The following is a 17,086-nucleotide window of genomic DNA, read 5'->3' as shown; positions in this document are numbered from 1 at the left end:
CGTTAGGAGCAAGACAGTGTACTGGAGACCCAGCGCATCCCAGCATAAGCACGGTACTGGAGACTGACGGGCATCCCAGCATACACACTGACTACTACCGGAGCCACCAGCGTCCCAGCATCCCCCACCATCGCATCCAAACATCCAGGATCATCCGACAAGGCGAGGGGGAAAACACTCTTTTTTTTAATCTCTTGGGTGTGTGATTTTGTTTCTCGGCGTGTTTTTGAACAGTGGATACGCTGCCATGTTAAAGTACACTGAATTATTTATAGGCGTGCGTGTCTTGTTGTGTGACAGCTCTGCCCTAAAAGCATTTTACTAGACGCGTCTTCCAGCCCTGCCTGGCACACCAATGCGTCACTTCCAAGAGCGCCGGGACAACCAAACTGGCTGCGCTCTTCTTGCCTGAGCCGATCCGCAGCTTCATGTGTTGAAATCTACACCCTGGTTGAATTTCGCCTCGGATCCATTAAAGGACTGATTTATTTTTCCCCTTTTGGTTTTTCCAGCGGAGAGGACCCGGTTGCCATCCCATCCTGGTTCGTTTCTTTTCTTTTCTTTTTCTTTTTCTTTTTTTTTTTTTTTTTTTTTGGACGCTGAGCCTTTTTACGCATGCAGGGGAAAATCTGTGGTGACACCTGATCGACTGGCTACTCCGCGCACATTGACCCGGGAGCTCCAGGCGAATCGGGGAGGGAGAAAGCAGATACTCGGTCAATGCTCGGCCTGCGCTGTTGATTTTGTTTGAGCGTGTGCTTCATTTGTGGGGGTTGTAGCCCAGCCAAAGCCATGGTCCACTGCGCCGGCTGCGAGAGGCCTATCCTGGACCGCTTTCTGCTCAACGTGCTGGACAGAGCTTGGCACGTCAAGTGCGTGCAGTGCTGCGAGTGCAAATGTAATTTGACAGAGAAATGTTTTTCTCGAGAGGGGAGACTGTACTGCAAAAATGATTTCTTTAGGTAAGCTCGGGGAAGGTGGCAGAAAAACTCACCAACAGTGTTTTTGTTTGTGATGAAACTGTTTTTTATGAGCGAAGCCGGATTGTAGTGGCAGCAGGTAAACTGGCACAGATGCATGAAGAAAATGATATAAAGAGAATTTAAATATTAGCAAAAACAGGGGCACAGATGTTGATGGCGCATTATCTCCCAAAAGTAAATGGAAACTCTAAAAACATGGCATTTAACGGAACATGACCTTTAGTCGTCAAACAAAAAAGTCAGTTAGATAAATACCGTATCTTCTATTTCTTTTTACAACTGTTACTTTTGCTGTATTCATTATCAAACATCAGAACAAAATGTTAAGTTAATCTGTTTTTACAGTTAAAATAAAGTAAATTAGTGAATAGGAAAGATAAACCCGATAATCAAAAAACATGTTACAAACATCTGTTGACTGCTCATGCTTATTTACACTGAGGGCAGAGTCTCTCGTTTATGTTTTCGCTAAATAAATGAATAAACCGACCTGTCCGTGCCTGCAGGCGTCAATGAGGACTTGGGGGCGATAAGCTTTGATTAGCAGTGAGTAATTAAAAGCTTGTTAATTTGGATTCTTATGCAAAATAACAACAAAAGACTAGCAGCGACACTAAACGCGTGTGTGCTCTCTCAGCGGGGAGAGGGGGGTTTGTTAGGAAATCAAGGAAATCACACTTGGGGTGTATTTCTTTTTAACATCGTGCCGGCTGCCGGGGCAGCGCTCAGGATCAAACCCCGGCCACAGGAGCCGCAGCCCGGTGTGTTTGCTCAGTCCGGCTGAGGAGGACGTGATAAGTGGATTTGAATAGTAAACTAGTCGAAAAGATCAAGTCCGCAGACAATGCAATCACAGACGTGCAGTCAACAAGCAGTGCACACCACTCAATACACATTGTTTACCGGTGAAGTCAGTGGCAGGGCTATAATTTATTATTCCGAAACCACCCCGCGAGAACCCCGTTTATTTACTGAAATTGACCTTTTTCAACATAGGCCTAGTATTGTATTCAAAACAAACAGATTGCAAATATAAATATAGATGTTAAAATGTAATAAATTAAATAAAAAGTAGTCACACTGTTGTGAAATATTTTATAGAGGAAAGAAATCATGTTTGGCCACCGAAAAAACGTTTTTTTTTTTTTTTTAAAATGACATTGTATCTTATTGTAATGTATTATTAGTACCATTGGGCATGAATTTTTATTTATTTTGTTTGATTTTGAAAACAGGTCAAGGTTAAAAAAAAAAAAAAAAACTAAAATAGCCTCCTTTAAAAAAAAAGAGAGAAAAAAGTAAGCTCATGGCGCTGTTTTCTTTTCTTCTTTATCCACCCTAGTTATCTTTTTTTAAATTGAATGTTAACATGTATTGAAAATAGATTACTGTTCATTGTAGTCCATACATTGCGTTTTCAGCCTACAAGGAAACGTGAATATTAATAATAATTTCTTGGCCTGAGCAAAACGGCAATGCTCCATTATAAATCGGTGATATTTTGTCACACAGAAATGTGACTTCAGGATACTGAATCCAGTCAGCAGCATTATAAAATGTCAATCTGCGTCTGCGTTCCTTCAATCCGTCCCCATCCTCTCCGCGTGTTCTCCAAACCTGGCCGCATGTTCATATATTTGTATTTAAAAGCTTTAAAAAATGTAAAATATATCTTTGACAACAACAATAATCCCAGCTCATTTCCTGCAGGCGGTTCGGCACCAAGTGTGGCGGTTGTTCGCAGGGCATCTCTCCCAACGACCTGGTCCGGAGGGCCCGGAGCAAAGTGTTTCACCTCAACTGCTTCACCTGCATGATGTGCAATAAGCAGCTCTCCACCGGCGAGGAGCTGTACATCATCGACGAGAACAAATTCGTTTGTAAAGAAGATTACCTAAGCAACGCCAGTGTAAAAGACAGCAACCTCCTCTCAGGTACGGAGGCAGACCTGTGTGTTTGGGATGCTGTGTGTGTGTGTGTGTGCAGCGCGCGCTCAAAGCGGGATAAATTGTGATGGATGTGATGTGTTCAGCCTCGCAGTGACTTCATCATGTCCATGTCCAGGACGTAGACGGCACCCAGGGAGTAGAATTCCTCAACAAAAAACAGCCTATTGACACTCCGCTCCCAAATGCCTAATATTTTTATTTGGAGCCTCTGAGAGCTGCTCAGATCATCCTCACATTAATTTGTCCTAAATAGCTTTGTTCCCAAATCTGTCATGGAAGGTCGTTTTTACTAATATTGTTTGCAATTTTTACTTCATACTTGAAATTTGAGAAAAGACCAAATCAGCTCTTTTTATCTGTATAATAAATGTCCTATTCTTTAAGTTATTCTATACCACAAACGTATTAATACCGTTCACAGATGCAAAACACTGGATGAATCTTTCAGAAAATATTGTTTATTATTCCTAATGTTGGCGCTAGAAGGACCTCTGCATCACCTACCTGAGGTCTGCCACCTTTAATTGACCGCTAGGTGGATTAGTTTATCGCTGGAATAACCCCCGTGTTATGGCTCTGGACAGATAATCATATTCATGTCATTTCAGCAGTAACGGCATGCAGCGACCCGAGTTTATCACCGGACTCTCAAGACCAGCTTCAGGACGACGTGGTCCTAAAAGACACGGAGATAGCCGCCTTGTCCGACAAGGAGACAGTTAACAACGAGAACGACGACCAGAACCTGGGAGGGAAACGGCGCGGGCCCCGGACCACCATCAAGGCCAAGCAGCTCGAGACGCTGAAGGCGGCGTTCGCTGCCACCCCCAAACCCACCAGACACATCAGGGAGCAGCTGGCCCAGGAGACCGGCCTCAACATGAGGGTCATCCAGGTAAAGGGAGCGGAGCTTTAACTTCACCATTCAATTAAATAAACACATCATATCAGACTAGGCTCCACGTGCCCCCCCCCACACACACACACACACACACACACACACACACACACACACACACACACACACACACACACACACACACACACACACACACACACACACACACACACACACACACACACACACCCATTCAGATCGCTGTTGTAATAACGGTAGGCCTGCAGGTTTCGCCGTCCGCGGTCTTTTTCTACGGTTCAGTAATAAATAGTCGTGCTGGTTAAAATGCTGTAAAAGCCTGAGGACTCCCGGTCAGTGAGTCCCAGCCTGGACCAGCTGACAGCGGCCGGTAGTTCTGCCGTTTGTGTGGCGAGTTTAGATCACTTCAACTCACAAGAAAACCAGTAACGATTAAATGGTTGTAATTGCTATGGTAACAACCAGACACAGAACTGAAATGGCTAAAAGGATAATACATTTTGGAAGAATTTATTCAGGTAATTTTTACATCACAATCGGCATGTTTTTTTTTTGTTTTTTTTTTAAAGAAGTAAACATTTCTGACATTTCATGTGCCAGACCGCCCGGGCTCAACTGTGCTCCTCTAAATATGTCTAAAATGGTCCGAAATATTACGGAAATAGAATTCAGAGGACACCCACAGGTTGAGGAGGTGGGCTCGCGCCCTTTCTGTTTTATAGGGTGTTACGCACCCATTAAAAGGTGTGATGTAACAGCTTATATTTTATGGAAAAATGTCCCTGCCAAGCTGCCAGACTGCCATGACCGTGCAGGCCTCATCCCATCTGAGAGGCTCCACCTCCCCCAGCATCACCCCACCCCTCAACCCCCTTTTCACATCCTTCAGCCCTCTTTAACGGAGGCATCTTCCCTCCAAACTGCGCGGTCACATTGAATTCATTAAGCCAAAGATTGGCCGAGGACGAGGTTGATTTGGAAACGGGTAATTTATATGGGTATTTTTGATTCTTGGCGCGCGCGACGGGGCAAAGTCGCCAACTGGCGCCAAGGCTGCTGGGAGCGCTGGGAGTCCTGGCACAGCGCTGCCATCACGTTTTGCGACCACATTTAGCCATGCTGTGAGCATTTCCAGCCAAGTGGAAAGGCAGAAATCTGTTTCAAGGGTCTTCAGATTGTCTACTCAGAACTCTGAATTACAGCAGGGCCGCATCTAGTTAAACAAGGAGCATCACAGCCAACTGACGACACATCATCATAATTATTAGTGGGAATAAACTATGATATTCTAGGGGCATTTTTTCACTATATTTTTTTACAGGTTCAAAAACAGTTTCTGCGACGCACCAAAGTATTGGAAAAAAAAACATTTTCAGTAATTGATTAATGCCGAAATCCAAGGGAAAAGGTGGCACACATTATTTTAAAGCAGAGTTTCATGTGTTTATTTCATAAATATGAGTTGGGTTTTTTTTGTGTGTTTTTTTTTAAGAAAATGTGTTTAAGGCTGCGGGGCAGATCAAAAGTAAAAAGGTTTAGTTTGCAGATTAATGGCGATAAAGGGAAAGTGAAGTAGGAGTATCTAATATGTATGAGGGTGGAAAAGGGAAGAGCGTAATTAAAGGAAGCCGGCCTATAGATTAGGAAATGATAACCTCCAAGAGCCCGGTAATATATTGGTAACAACCCCCCTATTAAGTATTAATTGGAGATTTTAAGCCCCCGCTGCTGTAGCCTTCAGTCGGAGTAAATGGAGGGTTAAAAGATCATTAGGGAGGTTATATGTGACTCCCGCTCCTGTAACGATAATTGGGCGCAGTCCTCTCCGCCGCAGAGCCTTGCGGATTTAAGGCACCGGCTCATCACGCACGTCGCAAAACACACAGAGAGCGCGGTTATTGACTCTAATAAGAAGCCAGCGCGGTGCAGGTGCCAAGGTAAATAAGACACCTAATTACAATTTCTTTGAATGTGGGAGAATTTACACGCCGAGATTTTTTTGTTCTTTTCATATTGACAAAAACTCACATTTTTGTTTAGATATTTATGAATAGAGTAAAGCAGTTTGTAACCCCGCTCCACGTCATCTCCACTTCTTCCTCTCCTCACATGCCGCGCACAGAATATTGACTTGCAATGACAATAACGTGATCAGCCTATTGCATGTTTGCCGAGTGACACGAGGTGACCCATATGTGTGTGTGTGTGTGTGTGTGTGTGTGTGTGTGTGTGTGTGTGTGTGTGTGTGTGTGTGTGTGTGTGTGTGTGTATATCCAGGTCTGGTTCCAGAACCGACGTTCCAAAGAGAGGCGCATGAAGCAGCTGAGCGCGCTGGGCGCCCGGAGGCACGCGTTTTTCCGGAGCCCGAGGCGGATGAGGACGCTGGTGGACCGGCTGGAGCCCGGGGAGCTCATCCCCAATGGGCCCTTCTCCTACTATGGAGGTATGAATTTTATTTAGTTCATTCTGTTAAAGAAAAAAAGTACATCTTAATATCCTCCAAAGTGTTTGCTTTTATTAAAGATATCTTTATTTAACGTTAAAATAACGTTTGATGGGATTCTGACTTTCAACGTTTTACTCGAAATTGTATTTGATGTTTTTTTAAAATCTTGTCTGAATGTTCTCCTGTTTCCTATATTATTTATCATTTTCAGTTATGCGCTACATTACCCTATTTCATTCCATGAGCACCTCATCGGTCAGGCTGTTGAATAAGGAATAAAGCAGTGACTTTTTATAGACATTTCCACCACAAGTAAATAGATACTATATTAGGCCTATACACTTTAAGCTTTCTGATTGTTGTCACATCAAGCTCTTGTTAATTTGTGCTCTCAATTAAAATAATATCCATATAAACAAATAGATGCAATGCAGTGATTTTCTGCTTTTCCTTACCATTAATGCAATTTTGTATATTCATAAATGCATAAATCAGTTTGGGTCACCTCATCCGTAGGCCTTTGGAAATCAGTGAGCAGGGAATTGACTTAAAGTTAAATTAGTTTATATCTGAGAGATTTGACACCAACACTGCACTATTTTTTCAAATGCTTTGAAATATCTGATGAATTTCAGAGAATTTCATTTGTGCCCAGGCCTTTGTCCTTTCTGCTGAAGCAAAAAGTCTAATAATATTCTGCTGAATTGAAAAAGTCGGTCTCAGTAGGTAGAATCGCTGATGAAATGGCCCCCAATTTAATTAATTTTTGTGGCCACGTTGTTCTCCCCACCCAATTGCAGTTTTGATTTAAGTGTAACGTGCTCTGTGACTAATGTAGCACGGCGAGGGTCTCTCTCTCTCTCTCTCTAATACAAATCAAGCTATGTATATTCAATGAATTCCTCAACGTCCCCGGAATTATTTCTGCACACCCATTGTTCTCAGTCAGAGCTAACGCAGATTTTTTTCTTCTTCTCTTGGATCTGCAGATTATCAAAGCGAGTACTACGGCCCGGGAGGGAACTATGACTTCTTCCCTCAGGGGCCTCCGTCATCGCAGGCCCAGACCCCGGTCGATCTCCCCTTCGTGCCCTCCTCAGGCCCCACGGGCACCCCTCTCGGAGGTATGGACCACCCCCTGCCGGGCCACCACCCCTCCAGCGAGGTGCAGCGCTTCTCCGATATCATGTCCCACCACCCGGGGGACTCTCCCAGCCCGGAGCCCGGCATCCCTGGGCCCCTGCACGGCATCTCATCCGAGGTGTTCGGTCCTAGTCCGCCTTTTACCTCACTGTCGCTGAACGGTAGCGGATACAACAACCACCTGTCCCACCCGCCCTCGGAAATGAATGAGGGCACCGTGTGGTAGTTTTTTGAGAGAGCAGACTCTACCTGCCAGAGATCTGGCTGATGGAGGGTGGCGAGGTTTGGTGGTGTCTGGGGGCTGGAGTCCAGAACAGAGACATGGATATCGACAGGGTTAGGGCAACGTCATTGAACCCTTCTTCTTCTTCTTTTTTTTTCTTTTTTTTTGGTGTTTTAATATTTATTTATTTATTTCCCCATTTAGTTTGCTGATCATTATTTTTTTTATTTTATTTTTTTTTTTTTTTGGGGGGGGAGTGTTTCAGGCATACAAATTATGCTTCAAAACATTGTCTTCAGTATTGTGTTTGGGTGTTTCAATTGCTTCTCTCAACCCACTCACCCTGCATCCAAAAACAGGACTTACGAAAAAAAGAAAAGAAAAAAAACAAACCTGGGTGAGACTGCTTAACTGCCCCCGACTCCCTACCCTTTGTTTGGGCCCATGGGACACCCTGTCACCCGTCCTGATTCCTGTCGGTGGCCTGGCATCGCGACCAAACACCCTAACACTCACCGGTGGGGTAAAAAAAAACAACCCTTTTCCTATAGTATGTCCCGAACATGAAAATATCATTAGCTACTGTCAAAGACTTCAATAGCTTTACAGAGAGAGTAAAGGGGCAGAGGGTTGGTTGTGTGCTGACCTGGCACTGTAGGAAGGCTGAGCGGCGTTCAGACTATGTCCGAGGCACGAGATGTGTCCCTTGTATTTATTCAGAAGCTCCTCAGACCTCTTTGCCTCCTAAGGCTCTGCCATATTGACACTTAATCTTTTTCACACTATGTTTCTGAAGGCCCGAGGAAATGACAGTTGTTTGTTTTTTTTCTCTGCCTCGACTATTTGTTTGTTTCGGTTTCAGAATTTTCACCAAATCTGAGGAAGGCCGCCTTCAAAAGGCAAACCAGTAAAAACCTTCAATGGACTGCAAACCCTTTATTTAAAATGGAAGTGAACTTGAAATGTTGAAATCTTTTACTGGGGTTCTAAATGGGACTTAGAACAGTCAACTGTTTACGTAATCTATTTAATTCAGGAGTCCAGAAGTCTCGAAAACCATGTTTTAGAACCTCTCGATCCATATAAAAATGTTCCAAGCAACCAACCAAACTTTTGTATTGATTTCATTTATATTGTATGGAGATAAAAACACATTTGCTGGGGTTGTGGTTCACTGTGCTAGTTTGTACAAGATGTTGTTTACAAAAAAGGTGAAAAAATAATAAAAACACGAGTAGAAATTTGCCAAATTAAAAAAAAGAATAGCACAAATACTGTTAAAGTGCTTTGCACCATCATCGCAGAACGTGTTGAGACAAAATGTAAGTGTTAAAAGGAGTCATTGACTTCTTAATTTTTTTAGTCTGCTGACAATACATTCATAAAATTGTTATTATAACATACTTAGACAGGTTTTATTTTTGTGTCTTCAAAGAAGAAAAATCCAAACTATTAAAAATTGATGGTCAAATAAGCAGCTAGTAGCTGCTGCATCTCTTTGAATATCAAGCCCTCATGGTATGTCTTTTATTGTTCCAATAAACCTAAGCTTATGTGACCTCCAGTGCATATTAGACCATTCACTGTATAAATACAACATGTTGACAAAAAATGTGTTTCTAATAAAACTAGAAAATACACGTGAATTTTTTAACACACTTTCTTTGGAGCCGTTATCTTACAGTATATCCTTACATTAAAGTGTATCATGTAAAACATAATATTATTGCAGCTGTGTGTCACAGCGCTCTTTGTAAGAAACCAGTTTCACTCATTTCATAATGAACGCTTTTTGTCTACACATCTTATTTTCCATCACTTGGAGGGTGAAATAATTGGCTTTTGTAGACGTGGTGACAGGTAAACAGTTGTTAATTCTGATTAATGGGAAGCAAAAACAATGCGTGGAACTGAACTGGCATTTGGCAGGAAGGGATGAAAAGACACACAAAAGAAAGAAAGATGTCAGAAGGAGAACTTGGAAGCTTGTAGCGGGGTTGTAGTGAAGCACTACGGAGTCCTGGTGAGGTTTGTGATGCTAGTCTTAAACTGTCAGCATTGGGGTTTCTCTTTCTGCCTGCCACAGCGTTGCAGCAGATCCTGAACAATTCATAGACAAATAGAACAAGGGCTGGAACAACAAAAAAACGTTTCTGCTGATTTAACTTTTCTCCCAGCGTGGAAGCATTTTGTGGACTTGCTGGAGCCAACACAAGGGGGAGCGAATTCACAACTTATCCTGATGCCGTTTCTTTTTCACATTCTTCCTTTCAGTTACTCGAGGTCGTCGACTAACCGTGAGCAGTTAGCTGTGAGACTGTGAAGGACAATGATGAAATTGCTGTGACCACGACTCTCCTGCTTGTTATGCTTTTATTAGCCTGCTCCGACATTATTATTCCCCGCAGCTTTCTGTTCTAGCAGTGCGGTCTGGCAGCAGGGAGGGACGTCTTCTAACTTATTTCAGCGAACATAGCCGCAATAATAATCAAGAAGTCCAAACACTGAGGCATGATCTTCTGCAGGGAGGATGAAAAAAATTATTCATACTTGTAGGGAAGCGAGTCGGGCGATGGGATTGTGGCATGAATCCGGGGGAACCTTTATCTCCCTAACCCTGCGCATGCAGTTAGGACCGTATGCAATCCTAGTTTTCTCCCCTGCCTCCAGACTGTAATCCACCATGAATTAATCATGGTCTTGAGAGTTAACCAAGCTTGGGGAGGTGGAGTGGAAGGTGGGGGTGGAGGGTGTGTGGAAGGATATAGGTCTTTGTTGAGCCCCTGGGCTTAGCCCCCCCCCCCCCCCTCTTGTGGTAACACCATGCACCGGCGACTGACCGCCCCCGGGGCCACGGCTCTTTAAATTCAAATCTCCTATTGATCGCTCATCAGCTGTTGGTGCAAACTGACCTTGTAGGCTAAAGCAGGAAAAATAAAACAAGCCTTAACAGCACTGAATGGGTTTTAAATGACATTTTAAATCTCTGAGTCAGGATGGTTGAATAGCCCACACGCCCAGAGCCAAAATAAGTGTACAGTATGTGCATGTGTGTGATGAGAGGGGGGTGACTGCTTAGAGGAGGGAGGGGCGGGGTTGTACAAAATGGTTTACTTTAGGGTACAACGGGGGCCAAAATATTGAGCCAATAGGAAGATCAGGCCCAGCAGGCGAACACTGAGATTCTTGCCTTCAAACTGAGAAGAGGTTTTTTTTTCGAGCCCCTCTCCATATGAAAAGCATTTGGCTGCTAGTTTTAAATGCAGAGTGGCTCAGCTGGAAGTGTACCCTCTCCTCAGAGCGGACGTAGCGTAAGCACACAAACACATGGCACCGGGCCTCGTTTCTCCTCAAACAAACCACACATGTTGGGGGGGAAGCCAATTTCTTGGCCAGGAATGAGAAAAAGCTGTTAATCAATGGAGCGGGCTGGTTGATCGCTGAGCCACATTTCCCTGGCTCGATACTCAGCGAGTGGGTGATACACAGTCATGTAGCAGCCTGATAAGCTGACCTCTGCTGACGAGCTGTTTGTCTTGCCACCTCACTACTCTTTACACTTCCTCCTCCTCTCAAAGTCAGAAGAGCATGTTTAACTCACAGGACCATTTCTTCAGACTATTTAAGTCATATTGGGGTGGAGGGGGGGGAGGGGTGGCTCCTTCTAATGCATGATTCCCTTTTAAAGGTGTAGTTCAGGAGAGACGCAACCTGTTGCCAGACCTTTTCCCACTTCAACCATCCAGGCCCCAGGAGCTCTTTTCAAGAAAGAAATCCTTTGCTGCACAGGAATTCAGGAATTTTTCACTTTTGTTTTTTGTTGAATATGCAAAAGAAAAATGAGCCATTTGATCAACTTCTGAACATTCAAAGGAAAGAGTGCCACCTAGAGAAAGTCCGACATAAATAAAGGGGTTTCCAGTTTTGCTGCCTTCAGACACGTGACTGAACAAAAGATAAGTAAAATATCATATGTGTGTGTGTGTGTGTGTGCGTGTGTGTGTGTGTGTGTGTGTGTGTGTGTAAGTATCTTCTTATAGCAAGTGCATAGAAGGGATAGAAATACTGAGAGCCTGAGACATGCACCCTCTATAACCCACAAAAACATCTGAGAAGCTTCTTCTTATACATTATTATTTGTCATGTTTAATTACTCTGCTAACACTGTTGCATTAAATACTGCCTTCTGGTGGAGAAACACTGAATCCATAACGTAAGGTCTGAAAGTCCCATTTAGTCCCATTTTCAATCACTGATTTGAAAAATAATGTAATGAGCTAAAAAAAAAGATTCCCAATATTTTATGCTCGGATTCAAGACCCCAAATTCCCAGAAAGACCACCCAGGTCCTGTTCTTATTCTGCTGAACAGTGTGGCCCTGCTTGCAGGTGGTTGCAGATAATAAGGAGCATGAATTCACCAACAACAAATGAAATATAAAATGTCTAATCAAAGCAGTTTCTGTAAAAGCAGCTGTAAAAAGAGAAATTAATGGACGAGAACCAACAACTATACAAAGCTCATAATGTCGACCAGCATCATCTCCACTCGTATTATGGGTACCTTTTCAGCATATTGCACCATTGCTCGTCGTATATGTGAGTGATTTAGGGAAACGGAAAGCTAGCTAAACTGCACCCTGGACTCTGCTGCTGGATGATGTGATCAAAAGTCAAACCTCAACCTCCATAATGAATCAAGAATGTACAGTACATGTATACAAAATATACTATAAAATGAAATAAATCAAAACTCACATTTACCTGAATCGTAGGTAAGTCGTTACACGAACAGAAACTCTGCGATGTCATTATTCATGTTAACTGTCCAATCACTGATAAGAGTCACTTAGTGTAACCCTGATCTTGAGCGTGCTTTTTCGAGGTTGACCTGTACCCAAGGTCATGTCACTTACAACACCCAAGCCACATCCTGCCGTGTTGGGTCAGTAGTTCAGAGTGAAAGGCCCGATAAGAGAGCGCTGCCTTACCGTCACTGACATATTTCAGCACAATGCTTTTAGTTTTATTACAGTGATGTAAGTGGAGCTGCTGCAGAGCCAGTTCTAATTTCATTGAATGAATTGAACTTCTGTAGTCTGAGGGACAGAAGAAAAATGAAAAGAAAAAAATACACAGAAAGGTCAAATGAAATAAGCACTGCTTGTAGAAGTAGCTAATGGTAAGTCAGTAACCGACCACAGAACAAAGGAGGTCCGATTGGATGCCAACAGCAGTACCTCCTGTATCGTACTTGTACAACCAGCGATTGTGATTTGTGTTGTTTGCAGTTTGTCTTTTCTCTTTGCAGGTTTTTTTGTGTGTACTTAACATATGGTTACTATTAAATATGAAACAATTCCACATTTCTACCATTGTTGCAATTTGGCCTCTTCACAGCTTTTTTTTTTTTTTATATAAATCACAAATTAATGATGCCCGATCATTTAGCATTGTCATAGCTTAGACACACTTATAATTAATTAAGAAATTACAGACACGTATTATTTCAGAATGCTACGAATCAACTGTATATGAAGATGGACATAGAGAGGTGAATCAAGCAAACGTTACATCCAAGAGCCCAATGACCTCCCCACAGGAGCAGCAGGTGAGTCATCTCATATCCACACTGGCTTCTTCAAGTCATTGTAGTCACTGCCTGATGGAAATCTTTCCCATAATGTGTATGGGTTGCCAATGTAAGCCTAAATCTCACGCAGTAAAAAAGACAAGTGGGGTGTGGTTGAGAGGGCAACATTGAGCAGCTTAGCACTTTTCAAATACAAACTATTTCTAGGAAGACCAACCATCTTAAATATTTGACTTTAACTGATGAATAAATCAAAGAATATATTGAGCTTCCTTCTGCCTTTAGTAGCTTGCCCCTGAGAAAATGTGAGTAAATGTGGCTATAACCTGCTTTTCAGTGTCAGTATAAAAGTGAACGTTGTACTTATAATTGGTATGTAAGCCATTGTAGTACAACAAACATAAGGAAATTGCCCATGTAATAAACAATGCGTTCGCCCAGGGAGGAAAGTATACTCATTTAGCAAAGTGGAATGTTCTAATTTCCCCCTGGAGGATGTCCTGATGGTATGTGAGGTCTGTAGGTTGGCCTGATTAGCACGGAGCATGGAGTGTGTCTACACCATCTGACCCACTGAGTGATATTCATTTGTCATTCACATATTGGAGACCAACTGCTGTGTTTTTTGCTCAGGGCAAGGGTTTTCTCAATGAGTTGTTTGTGTATGATTGCACTGGCAATTTCTCATCATGATATTACATGAAATACACTTCGGTGCAAAATCTGTTTGTAATTTAGCCAAGCTGGTTGTTGAGTGTGTGTATTTCCTTTCATGTGTTGGCTGTTTTATTGTTGAAGGGAAGCATATTTTGTCTCAAGCGAGTCTTTAATGAGTATTTTATCAACATGGTTGAAAGAAAGGGAAATCTGCACAATATTCAGACTGTAAATTAAATTTATTTTGGGATTTTTTTTTCTGCAAAATTATTAATCTTAGAGAAAACCTCCTGTCAGCTTCACGGCATGTCAACTTTACATGCTGAAAGTGAAAATATATATGTTAATTGGCAAGTAGCAACATTTCTATTTGTGATGTTGGTCTCACAGATGAGCTTTTTCTGTCAGCTTCCTCGTCTTATTCCATCAGTCCAGCAGGAGTCCTCAGTCAGTTCTTGTCTCTCACCAGTCACCTGATCCCAGTCCTGCTATCAGCTCACCAGTAAAATCACTGTACATGCTGCCAAGTCCTCTGTCGCACCACCGTAGTTGCAGGTTTGTCGTTGTTTTGCAGTGGGTGGGAAGCCAGTGAGGAATAATGTCCTAATCACAACAACTGGTTTTGGCTTTGAGGAAGCTGATCAAGCTTGTTGTCTGCAAGTTTAAGAAGCAAATCCTGCAACTACCCACTGGAGGAGCTGTTTACACCGTCTGCAACCTCACAGCGCACTAATGGCAAAGTCAGACATAACGTTAATTTTCCCACGAAAATTGTCGCGACACATTTGACTGTGTCCTTCATTTCGTTCCATTTTACGGAAACACAACGAGGTTCACCAATGTGGGTCTGACACCTCATTCAAGATAAATGATTTGTTTCTGTTCTTGTTTCATAACTGCATATTGTGGACTGCTTTCGTCAGCTTGCTGTCTGAACTCGGTTAACAGCCCTACAGCTCACAGCTGCAGTTTTCTTTACCAAACGTTCAGCACAGAATAAACGCTCGGTACCCCATCAAGCTGCTGGCGTTCAGTAAAATCAGCTGGTTTAAGTGCATGCTGATTGGTTAAAATGAACACGAGGTCTACGTCTAGTACGATGGAACCACTGCAAATGATTCCTTATGGAGGGTTCGCAGACCCATATCCAGGGAGTGGACTTGGGTCTGGCTGGCACCAGGCTAGGTATAAGCATGTGTTTGGTCTCTTTTGAAAGGAAACAATCTGAAGTTTTATCCTCAACAATCAAAATAACTATCGATGCTACTGGAACTAAGTTGTAGAAGTTTGAACACTCCAAAGTATAGAAGGTTTTTATTTCTGCCTGAAATCTTTTGCAAACAAGTGCCTGGAGATGACTGTAACCATACCAGTTAGCTGGAAAACATAATGGGACCAAAGTATGAATTCTGACCTAGTTCACATTCAGATCTCATAACAATACCACAAACAATTCCTATTTTACACATGATTCTCTCAGAGTAATGTCCAGACATTTCCAAAGAAAATGTACTTTATATAGAAGAGAATGCATCAAACTTTGTATAATATTACAGATGAGCACTATGAAATTTGTAAAATTTCCATCAGGCATTGTTAAAACTCTTAAAAATTAGCAAACCAAACCAATTTATTGCCGCTGAGTCGTCTTTACACGTGATAGTCTTTGTCTCCAGTATAAACCCACACACAGAAGCCAGATATCAGAATCTGATTGGCCATACAAAGCATCACTCATTGCAGATGGCAGATACCTGTTTGATACCGACATCGGTTGGCTGTTGTAGGCCGGCGACAGGATATGAAAGCTCCTAATGACTCTGTAAGACTCTAGATCGAAGTTGGGGCAGCACCAGTATTTCCTGCTCCAGTTACTACATGGAAAATGATGAGTGCCTGCTGGACATTTCAAATGATTCAACAGCAGATTGTGTGTATTAATGATTAAATAATATGTTTTGCACTAAATACTTTCCTAGATTTGATTTACTGGACTTTGCTGACTTAACCAGACAGTTGTTGTCAGACTTTTATGGATCGTGGCTGGACTATGAGGTCTTAGAGGTGAGTAACATACTCAATACTGTAATTGATTGTTTGTTCAGTGATGGTCTGACAAAGCTGTTTACTGTACCTGCCGGGGTATTTGAATATTGAAATGGTTTATACCTATCAAGTCACACGAATCTCAGCTTTCCACACACATCTCATGAACTAGCACTGTAGATAAGTAAGTCGATGCTGTGAAACCGTTATATAGTTAACTATGAAACTCGTACCAGGATCAATATTCAGACATATTGATTTAGAAGCCTTCTACTTCACAATGGCATGTAAATTAAGTTCCTCTCATGGGAAGCCAGGGCTGGAATGAAATAATGAAAACTATTTTGTAGAAAATTAAAATCGAAATAAAATCTAACAAACAGACAGGGAATACACATCTATACATTTATGGAGCTTTGTGCATACAATTAGAAACTATATATTTTTTTCTTTTACACTTAACAAATACATATTAGAACAAGAAAACTCCAAAGCCAACACCCCAAAGCTCTACCTCTCTCATTTATAGATTGGTGTAGCGCCTGCTGGGTAAATTGATTTTTGTTATTTTATGCCAGTTTAGCATTTTCTACTGTGGCATTATCTAAATGTGTTTGAGCAAGTGGCTAAATGCACCACCGTAGAAAGCCCTTATCACCCAAACACACTGTAACTTCAGCTCCAGGTGTTAGCAGCCATGTTACTGTACCCAACACACATGGCCATGTTGCTAATTAAAGCAATCCCATGCTTATCCTGAGGGGGAAATACCTGGATTAGAGGGAGATTTGCAACTCAAACCTGAGACATGCCTAATCAATTTAAAGCTATTAGACAATTAATTCACTTTGGTGGAGGGTGGATATTGCACATGCACTAATCTGGCCCCTAAGTTGTCACTGTGTGTGCTGATGAGTATTGAGTGCTCTGTACACAAATACAGTGACGAGAATGGGCAGGCAACCCATGCAAAGGAAAGGAATAAACAAATGATGTTTTCCCATTTGCGCTTCAGGTCAATAGCTTCAGTGGATTACTGTCACATGTCGTTCTGTCCATTAAGTCTTTTCTCTCTTATTTTGCAATTTTCTGGTTCTATTTCCTGTTTTATTTTGATACTTACCTCTTGTGTCATTTCAGGTCACTTCACTTCCCTGGTGTTTTCCCTTC

At 42.3% G+C, this 17,086-nt stretch overlaps 1 protein-coding gene across 3 annotated transcripts; it reads left to right on the top strand.

Moving 5' to 3' along the window:
* Positions 1 to 8: 8 nt before the first annotated feature.
* Positions 9 to 9,095, top strand: lhx1a (LIM homeobox 1a). Of its 3 annotated transcripts, none has more exons than XM_069716635.1 (5): positions 9 to 872; positions 2,694 to 2,917; positions 3,541 to 3,827; positions 6,087 to 6,252; positions 7,245 to 9,095. In XM_069716635.1, exons 1-5 carry the CDS (start codon positions 793 to 795, stop codon positions 7,622 to 7,624), a joined length of 1,137 nt encoding a protein of 378 aa, XP_069572736.1. In that variant the 5' UTR covers positions 9 to 792; the 3' UTR covers positions 7,625 to 9,095. The 3 variants fall into 3 exon arrangements, with proteins under 3 accessions (XP_069572736.1, XP_069572734.1, XP_069572735.1); XM_069716633.1 differs by having other exon boundaries at positions 9 to 962; XM_069716634.1 differs by having other exon boundaries at positions 10 to 962; positions 3,544 to 3,827.
* The last annotated feature ends 7,991 nt before the right edge of the window (positions 9,096 to 17,086 follow it).

Source organism: Brachyistius frenatus, unplaced genomic scaffold (genome assembly GCF_029030835.1).
Source record: "Brachyistius frenatus isolate BFR_SWC_R1_liver_20210118 unplaced genomic scaffold, ASM2903083v1 Contig_160, whole genome shotgun sequence".
NCBI classification, from domain to species: Eukaryota; Metazoa; Chordata; class Actinopteri; family Embiotocidae; genus Brachyistius; species Brachyistius frenatus.
Note: the sequence above shows the minus strand (reverse complement) of the source record. Positions and strands in the feature narration are given on the sequence as shown.

Bases quoted from the DNA above. Each gene is read 5' to 3' on its own strand.
- lhx1a (XM_069716633.1), top strand. From the start codon at position 793: ATGGTCCACTGCGCCGGCTGCGAGAGGCCTATCCTGGACCGCTTTCTG. The intron at 963-2,693 runs GTAAGCTCGGGG...CATTTCCTGCAG, and splicing joins TGCAAAAATGATTTCTTTAG to GCGGTTCGGCACCAAGTGTG. The intron at 2,918-3,540 runs GTACGGAGGCAG...ATGTCATTTCAG, and splicing joins AGACAGCAACCTCCTCTCAG to CAGTAACGGCATGCAGCGAC.